This window comes from Bombyx mandarina, chromosome 11 (genome assembly GCF_030267445.1).
Source record: "Bombyx mandarina strain Sakado chromosome 11, ASM3026744v2".
Classification (NCBI taxonomy): Eukaryota; Metazoa; Arthropoda; class Insecta; order Lepidoptera; family Bombycidae; genus Bombyx; species Bombyx mandarina.
In genome coordinates this window covers 6,406,871-6,416,738 of record NC_143218.1, presented here as the reverse complement: position 1 = coordinate 6,416,738, position 9,868 = coordinate 6,406,871, and the positions used below count along the sequence as shown (strand labels likewise).

Sequence of the window (9,868 nt, the reverse complement as noted above, 5' to 3'; positions counted from 1 at the left end):
GCTATGGAAAAGTATGGTGTAGGCTCGTGTGGACCTAGAGGCTTTTATGGCACTATAGATGTGCATCTTGAGTTAGAAGAACGCCTTGCTAAGTTCCTAGAGGTAGAGGAAACATGTGTATATTCATACGGATTCTCGACCATAGCTAGTGCAATTCCGTCCTATGCTAAACGAAAAGATATTGTTTTTGTGTAAGTTGATTTAAATAATTTTACTAATCGTATATTTTGTGCTGATAGCTATGGGAGAACACATACATGATACCTTATAAATTTATACCTACCCATTTACTTACCATTACATGAGTTGTAAGTCTCAGTTCTATAGTACAACGGCCACCAAAACCCCTTTCATACCAGAATGAATTAATGCTTTATGGCAGAAATAGTCAAGATTCAAGATGCACTACCAGTAATTGTTCAAATCATAATTTTTATTACATAATGTAATGTGTGCCTTTGGATATTGCAAGATTTGAACACCAGTGCAGTTGCACCGCTCGAATTACCCAGGGCATCTTCTGCTTGAAGTCACGATGAAATTAAAACGGATATGTTACTTATAATATTTAACATAACTCTTTACAGGGATGAATGTGTTTGGTTTGCAATACAGAAAGGTCTTGATGCATCTAGGAGCAAAATTTGTTACTTCAAACATAATGACATGAATGACTTAGAGAGGCAGCTGTTAGAAGCTTCTGAAAAGAAAGAGTTAAACTCACGGAGAAGAGCATTCCTCATAGTTGAGGCAATTTACTTAAATACTGGAAAAATGTGCCCATTAGTGAGAGCTGTAGAATTAGCTAGAAAGTTTAAATTGAGAATAATCCTGGACGAGAGTCTCTCAATTGGTGTAAGCAGCATTTCTTAAAATCGTATCTTAAGTATATTCACATAACATTAAATTGAAGAAGAATGGTTATGCAACTTTTGCTAGTCTCTGTTTTTATTATAAATATTATTAAATAATATCTAGTAATCTTTAATAATAATATTGAAGTCTGTTGACTCTCAGCATATCTAAAAGTTTTTGCTTTATAGGTTTTTTTTATTGCTCAGATGGGTGGACCAGTTCACGGCCCACCTGGTGTTAAGTGGTTACTGGAGCCCATAGACACCTATGACGTAAATGCCACAACCCACCTTAAGACATGAGTTCCTAGGTCTCCGTTTTTACAGTACAACGGCTGCCCCACCCTTCAAAACGAAACGCATCACTGCTTCACGACCGAATTAGGCAGGGTGGTGATACCTACCCATGTGGACTCTATCCTACCACCAGTAGTAGGTTTACAGACATTATGTCTCCAGGTTAGGAGTAGTGTTCATATTGTAAAGTTTGTGAGAGTGACGACAAGTGGGATACGGTTTTGTTCTAGATTTGTCATGCCTATAATAATTGTCTTATTCAGAGTTTTACACAACTTAACAGTATTCATTTGAAGTAAACAGTTTTTACTGAAATTGTTGTACTATGACAGGTTCTAGGCAAACATGGTCGCGGTATTACAGAATACCTGAACATTCCTCGAGATGAAATAGATCTCATTGTTGGTTCACTGGAGCACTCGTTTGCTACAATTGGCGGCTTCTGTGCCGGTACACATTTCATCGTGGAACATCAGAGATTATCAGGACTGGGTAAATTTGTTACTTATTTTACATATGTGTTCGGATTAAAAGGGTTCAGGAAACTGGACATATGGAGGCAGAGTATTGCTGGTGTCCTGTAAATATATTTCTATCCTTTATAAATAACTAGCTACCCGCCCTCGCTTCGCTTCGGAAACTGTAATTATTATTGATTTCTCCCCTAATTAATGGATGTTATTATACATATAAACCTTTCTCTTCAATCATCTGTCTATTACAAAAAACCGCATCAAAATCCGTTGTGTAGTTTTAAAGATTTAAGCATACATAAGGATATAGGGACAGAGAAAGCGACTTGTTTATACTATGTACTGATGTTGGAATTACTTTCTCATATTGTATGTTAATTTATTTTGAAAAACAAAAGTTTCAACCCGACTATGATAAACTCTGCACAAATGCTTAGTGTAGTTGCTTAATTAAAATTTATAATAGTATTCGCTATGTTTTAACATAGATCAAAGGTTGAATTTGTTATACAAGTTTTGCATTTCATTGTTAACTACATTTCAGGGTACTGCTTCAGTGCATCTTTACCGCCCATGTTGACTCAAGCTGCCATTTCAGCTTTAGACATTCTGGAGGAAAAACCTTCAATCATAGAAGAGCTCAATGACCGATCTAAGATGATGAATAAGTAAGATGTCTGTTTACTTTTTTATTATCAGACCACTGCCAAGAACTCCATACTTACTTACCTTATACAAGTAAACATTATAACCCTCTAAAAATGTTACCTAATCTTGGAAATTGTCACAGCCTAAAAGATAAAGATATACTTGTATCAAGTTGACAAGTAGGTAGGTATCACTGTTTACATTAAAATCTACAAATAAAGGTCACAAGTGCTTACTAAAAATATCTTCCTGATCCATTAACGGTGCTTTTAGGCACCACAAGCACCGGTCACCGTCCTCGTCGAACTCGTCGCTTGCGACGAAGGGCTCGACGAGCGAATTAACCCACAGACACAGCTCGCTGAGTTTCTCGCCGGATCTTCTCAGTGGGTCGCGTTTCCGATCCGTTGGTAGTTTCTGCGAAGCACTGCTCTTGCTAGGGTCGGTGTTAGCAACGCTCCGGTTTGAGCCCCGTGAGCTCACCTACAAACGTTAGGGTGAAACTGAAATAGCCTCTCAAGGCTATCAGCATAGGCAGGAAAAAAATTACTAAAAATACATTGTAAAATAAAAATCAATTGTCAGTGATAGTACATAGCTGTGATTTCGATCTGATGCTTATATGTAAGTAATTTTCATGAAATACCCTCTTTAGAACTTAATGTGATTAACTATCTGATTGTTTTAAGTGTTCCATAAAAAGAACATATCACGAAACACATTTTTTTTCATAATGACAAATTATTTGTTAATATTTTCAGGGCTCTTGCTAAGTTAGACCACTACAGATACAGTGGTGATGAGATATCTCCGATCAAACATGTTTACCTCAAGGATGACCTGACTGATCGTCTCAAACATTCGTACTTAAGGAACATTGCTGCTTATTGCTTCGAGAAAGGCGTGGCCTTTGCGGTGTCGGCTTATCTGAGAGACGTCGAACATAACTGTCCCGAACCTTCCATAAGGTTGGTAGCGAGCAGGAAAATGGACGATGAAAACTTGAACTTAATATGCACGCTTTTGGAAACTGCTTACAAAGAGGTCGGACCCAAACCTGATTTGCAACCTGTTCAATAATGCCCAAATAATAGATAATTGTAATTTTATTATTTATTTAAGTTTATATTATTTTTTATATGATTATTACTAGATAATTTTCTACCTTGTTTTGGAAATTATGAAAGCACTGCCAATTTTATTATTATTATTATTATTATTGAACGGTTACTATTCAAACGTATAAAAAATGTATGTAATTTTTTTTATTTGTTTACTTAGAAATGTATAATAAAATCGTCAAAGTAAAATAATAATTACTGGTCCCAAAAAATTAATTAATACAACTTAGATATGAGTCGACTATTATCAAAGCCGGCAATCTGACTTTTGGACAATGATTGGTAAATCAGAAAAACGAATTATTGACTTTGTATTCCATTGGCAGTCACAAAACTCTTCGGAACGACATCTTAGATAAATAACAGGTTAACTATTAACCTTTATTTAATGCAGGTTTTGAACCGTATTCTTTGAAGGAGACAATTATATTCAAATCAATCTGTATTGTCATATCAATAAAAAATTTTTGTCCAAATGCACAGATTGCCACCTTTGATAATAGACGACTCATATGTAATGTTTGTGTTGTTTGTTATTTTTTAAAATATGTTTTAGATAACTTAAGTTGTATTTTAAAAATTGACATGCTATGTAATTGATAGTAATTATAAGACCGTTCAGAAGTAAAAGCTGACATAATAACCCTCTTAAGGCTAAAAACACTTTTCTTTCTCCTAGAATCACATTCCTACTTAAGTTTTAATTAATTAAAATAATAATTATATAGCTTAGAATAATAACATTTGCATTTTGTTGTATTATCATAATATATATAAGTAAAATATATTGTAACACTGATGCCTTAATAAACAATAATATTGTTTAGTAGGACGTTTTATTGAAACATTTAGGACATAATACTTAATACCAATGAACAAAAAGTTAAACAATGTTTTTTTCTAATTTAATTAAATATTTCTTGCAATTATAATTATTCAATGTTTTAAGCTTAATTTAACTTGTGATATTTTTGTGTATTTGAATATGGGAAACAAAATTGTGACAAATCAACTGATTATATGATGTGATCATAAGTTAGAGTAAAGGGAAATCTGCAAACAGCCTTCAGCTAACTATGTAGTGTGATTGTGGCCTTATGCTCCCTGCATCGCTACAGTCCGCCCGCCACAACTCACTCAGTTGCTGGCCGGATCTTCTCAGTGGGTCACATCATTGCTTTCACTAGGGCTAGATGTTACAAAAAATCTCATGCTAAGCCCCGTGACCTCGCCCCCCAGTCTGATGAAGCCAGAATAGCTCCTCAAGGCAAATGGTAAATAAGGAGAAGAAAAACTGTACCTGCAGTAGCTATGTACTTACTGGCTGCATAGCATGATAGCGTGTCTAATTGTGTTAAAGCATCTAGCTTATTTTAAGTGCACTAGAAAATCTCATTACAATACGCAGTCGAAGCTCCCCGGTAGGTAGGCGTGACATTAAGCTATACACACTTATAATAAACAATCGTTAATAGTATTCCAATACGCATTATGAAAACAATCACTTAATTACTGGATTGAACACGTCGGTCCTATATTAGCTTCATTCGGGAACTAGTTCGTCCTTCATGTGACAATAGCCAACGTTCCTCTTGAACTGTGTGTCGTCGGGTGCATGCAAGGGTTTCCGGATCTCTATGAGCCGTCGGTCCGTCTCCAGAGCCTGGTTCTTGTGCTGCAGGTCCCGGGTGAGGCGTTCATGTGATTGTACATGCCGTGGTACGTTGTTCTGACAAGTATGAAGGAACTTTTAGTTTTGGACCGACTGTTGTCAGTCAGTACACATAATTGTTGTATCTATCTTATATCGTCAATGTAATAATTGACTGGTAACTAGAACTGTACTTACAATGCGTCTTCGAGTTTCTTCTCAAGTTTGCTATGACTCAGGTGCACTCTTTCGAATTCTTCTATTAGCCCTCGCATAGGTTTATCCTTAAAAATTCATACAGTTTTAAGTGTATTTTCTATGTTTATAATTTGAAGCATGCAATTCCCGCGCAAAAATTTGACATTAAAAATAGTACATCGTACAATCGCCTTCGGCTCGGGTGGCAATTTACACGCGGTATGAGGTGTCCTACTTTTTTCCCGCGGTGCACATACAATTTTTCTCCTACCAGGCTGAAAGTTCGTGGAGTACCGAGTCGGGGTCCAGGGGCGAAGCCCTGGCAGGGGGTAGGGGGGCGGAGCCCACCTGTACTCATAAAAAAACAATTTAACTGTTTTTAATATCTAAATAAACTACTACTAATTGAATAAGAACTGTCTGATGAACTCATTTTTGTTTAATACTTCAGTATTAAATTTTATTGCATTTAGTTTATTTCATTTTTACACTAAACACAATAAACGCAAATTACCCGAGCACAACAATGGCGGAGAATTTTAGGTGCTTGAGAGCAGACGTAGACACTAACGCGCATGCGCACTTGTACCCAGGGAGGAAAAGTTAGACTTTCTTCCCTGTACAGCGGGAGGAAAACCGAAGGTTCGGCGTAGGTAGGAGAAAAATTGATTGATTTGTCAAATCTGACCGTCAGAAGAAAAAGTCACTGCAAACAACATGTATGAAACTCACATCAACTCTTTCAAGCACAGGTCTTCTAGTCCTGGTCTCCAGCCTAGTTTCGACCAGTTTAGTTGGGTTTATTTTGTCAGCGACCGCTGCTCGAAGAGACTCGATCTCTCGATCAACTTTCTGCATGTTCGCTTCTAGCTATAAATAAACGTGTTGATTTGTGTCTCAATTGTTTAAAGTAATTATATTATACATTATAATTTTTTACAGGTTTATTTTTTATTATGCTTTCGGTAGGCAGCGGCTTGGCTCTGCCCCTGGCATTGCTGATGTCCATGGGCGACGGTAACCACTCACCATCAGGTGGGCCGTATGTTCGTCTGCCTACAAGGGCAATAAAAAAATATATATATGATATTTTTAGCTAATTGTAGAAGTCGTTCGTGAGCATGCTAAGCTAAGTATTTTATTAGAAAAATTAGCACCCGCGTACAGGATCGATGCTTTAATATTATGAAATATGCGTAACTACAAATTTTATTATCAATATGGTCACCTTGTATTTCTGCCACTCCATCTCATTCCTCCCCCTCTGTATATCATAAACCCGTCTCCTCATCACCATTTCCACAGTCTGGCACTGCGCGTACATCTGGTTTCGGGCCTGTTCTCGGCTCCTAAACATCGTCTCCCGAAGGTTCTTTGACTCGGACATAAGACTTTCTGCTATCTTCACTGTATTTTCTATGCATTCGACGTAATTTATTTCTGTTATTGTACTAAAAACACAGTTATTCATTAAAGGTAATAATTACAATCGGTGGATGGGACTCTCAGTGCGCTGGATTAATCAGGTTCAATTTGTGGCGCAGAAGACCATGATCCTAGGTGACTAGGATCATGGTCTTCTGCGGTCACCAGCGTCAGTCCTCAGGACATCAATCTATTTTTTTTCCTACCTATGCTGATAGCCTTGAGAGGCTATTTCAGCTTCGCCCTAACGTTTGTAAGTGAGCTCACGGGGCTCAAACCGGAGAGTTGCTAACACTGACCCTAGCAAGAGCAGTGCTTCGCAGAATCTACCACCGGATCGGAAACGCGACCGACTGAGAAGATCCGGCGAGAAACTCAGTGGACTGTGTCTATGGGTTAGTTCGCTCGTCGAGCTCTTCGTCGCAAGCGACGGGTTCGACGAGGACGGTGACCGGTAAATCAAAGATGAGCAGAAACAGAACCATTCCTGAAGTGGCTCTTTCGACAATTGGCCAAATACTATCAGGTAGACCTTATGCTCCTCTACAGCAATAGGCAAAACATCGGTATAACCCCTAATTTTTAACATTTAGAAACGCATCATCATCATCAACAGCCCGCAGACATCCTCTGCTAGACATAGACCTTGCTCAAGGTACATCACATTAACAAGTCCTGCGCAGTTCGCATCCAGCGGATTCCCGTGCTATAGCTGGTAGTTGATCCACCTAAATACCTAGGTATAAATATCCATGGCTTAAAATTCTTCCTTACTGAGGAGGTATCCTGGTAGGATCAAGCTTAAATGAAATATCGGAGCTGTCTCTAGTCAAGTCTTTGACGTGATACTCCAAATCTAGCGTCTCGTCCTTGTTTCGGATCTCCCTCTCCAGCCTACAGAGCACGTTGGTTAGATCTTTAATCTTCTCCCAGCCCATGTTGCATACGTCTTTCAGGACTCGTTTGCTATTCTCAATTATGTGAAGCTCCTAAAATTATAAATAAGTATAAACTTATTTTGTGCATATATATCCTTGTGCTTAGTGCGAGTTTCTTAACGTTCTCGATAGCGTAAAAGTTAGCTATAATTTGAGAGCTGGAACGTTTGCCTACGTTTGCCGCTAGGGGCGCTGTCCCAACTGCATACAAATGTAAGTTAACTTTTACGTTGTCGAGAGCGTAAAAAAACTCGCAATAAGCACAGCTGTGTATATATCTGGTGTTTAATTCAATCTTCTACGAGTCACCAATCTGATGCCTGGAAGTAGGTGAGCCGTGGTTTTTACGATACAGTTATATGAACTACTTACATAGTTCACTCATCTGCCAAAGCCTATTTATTGCGAAGACAGGTAAACGAGCTCACAGCCCGTCTTGTAGTTAAACGGTTACCGGAGCCAATAGCCACATACGTGCACGCGCCATTTGTGACATGAAACTGAAGTCTCAATTGTTTATCAGTTGTCCTACCCTTCAAACTGGAACGCATGTTTCTTGGCAGATATAGGCAATATTTAAAGATATAATGGCGTTGGCAGTGCGGGCTTATAATACGCCGTATCACCATTAATTGCCAATTGGCGATCTTACTGCTAGTATAATAATTCAGAGAAGGCTTCCGCTCATTCTCCGGTGAATTTCTTAGTCATCTTTTACGATACTTCCGAGAAGAAATGGGTGATGCTATCCTGTTCTGTTCCTAAATAAGTTTTAATTTACCTTCTTCAATTCTTCTTCTAGCTGGTCTCTAGTGAGCTCAGGGGGAACTCTCTGGTCCCTGTTAGACAGGCACTGTGAAACTATCATGAGCGGCACCTGGAGTGACTCTAAGTGTAACTCTGTTGCATGCTTCTCCTCCTTTAAAGCTCTGATCTCATCTCGCACGCAATCCCGTGTGAATCTTTGCTTTTCACGCCATGATTGCACCTCGAAGATTCTTAAAAACGTAATTATTAGGTAAGATAAATAATATATCTTACTGAAGTAATACAGTAAGTTGTAAAGAATATACAGGAAACAAAAAAAAACCTTTTAAGGGTATGGTCGTATAATTAACCCTTCTTTAGCTACAAAAATTGGATTTATTTTTATTTTTGGATGGTGGATGGTGGTGCTTTGGTAGATGAGCTCACAGCCCACCTAGCGTTAAGTGGTTACCAGAGCCCATAGACATCTATCACGCAAAATGTCGCCACTCACCTTGAGATATGAACTAATAAGGTTTTTCGTCGCAATCTATTTAAAACGATGAATTTACCAAGAAAAAGAAATTCGTTGATGATAAAATCCATTATATAATGCGGAAGAAAAATTTGTAAATACATATTTACGTCTATACATAAACCACCTAGATAACCACCTAAATAGTTTCAGTTGAAATTTACTAGTGCTGGGAAGACAAGGTCCCACATTAATTTTTTAATGAGGTTCGTATTCGTACTAAATTAATATTGTCGTTTTACTGCATTATAATGTTTTTCAGGATCGAATAAGGAAATAATAATATTTTTTTATTAGCGTTAGTAACGTATCAGTATGGTTACAACGGCTGCCCCACCCTTCAAACAGAAACGCATTACTGCTTCACGGCAGAAATAGGCAGGGTGGTGGTACCTATCCGTGCGGATTCACTAGAGGTCATAACATCAGTATTTTGTTCTCACTTCAAATTAACGAATAAAAATTGACTCTTAGCTTTACTAGCCACGTCTAAAACTTAAACCACTTTAACTACTACCATTACTACCATTACTTACCTGTCCCTTAATAGTTCATCATTAACGTAAGTATCCCATCTCGTAGTAATACATGTTTCATTGCGCAATTGATTAGCTCTTTGTCGTAATTCGTACGACTCGAGCCTCCGGTGTCTTGCCTCATTTTGTAACTTTTGAATATTCCTAGTCCAATCTAAAACTGTTAAACGAGGATGAGTTTTCTCAAAAACTGGAACTGATGCGTCCATTTCTGTTATTTAATTCGGAATGATTCAGGTTCACTCACGAACGGGTGTGTGATCAATATTTTGTTGATGGCAAAAAATGGAAATTACTACGACCTAAAAAAACTTCAGATGCGTTTAGTTCTATAATCTGATAGCTCATTTTTATTTCCTAGTAAAATTACAGCGTTGCTATTTTATTTATGCTATGAACAATAATTATAAATATTAATAAGTATTGTTTGTTAACTTAAGCCTAT

General features: G+C 37.7%; 1 protein-coding gene, 1 long non-coding RNA gene and 1 pseudogene across 3 annotated transcripts in view; 2 read left to right on the top strand and 1 right to left on the bottom strand.

The window, feature by feature from the left end:
* Positions 1–4,219, top strand: part of Spt-I (serine palmitoyltransferase subunit I) — a 4,731-nt gene extending 512 nt beyond the window's left edge. The window contains exons 3-7 of the mRNA XM_028173370.2: positions 12–191; positions 588–855; positions 1,484–1,643; positions 2,169–2,292; positions 3,034–4,219. Coding sequence (XP_028029171.2) covers positions 12–191; positions 588–855; positions 1,484–1,643; positions 2,169–2,292; positions 3,034–3,352 — 1,051 coding nt within the window. The 3' untranslated portion in view covers positions 3,353–4,219. The remainder of the gene's footprint in view (positions 1–11; positions 192–587; positions 856–1,483; positions 1,644–2,168; positions 2,293–3,033) is intronic.
* The window catches only part of LOC149501980 (uncharacterized), a 110,602-nt gene that overhangs the window by 43,925 nt on the left and 56,809 nt on the right, over positions 1–9,868 (top strand). The gene's annotated exons all lie outside the window — the stretch shown is intronic.
* Positions 4,160–9,747, bottom strand: LOC114242261 (tektin-B1-like; annotated as a pseudogene). Its single transcript, XR_016323752.1, has 7 exons — positions 9,424–9,747; positions 8,387–8,603; positions 7,442–7,656; positions 6,471–6,693; positions 5,975–6,112; positions 5,243–5,328; positions 4,160–5,122 (listed from the first exon to the last, which is right to left on the bottom strand). The product of XR_016323752.1 is annotated as a tektin-B1-like (transcript).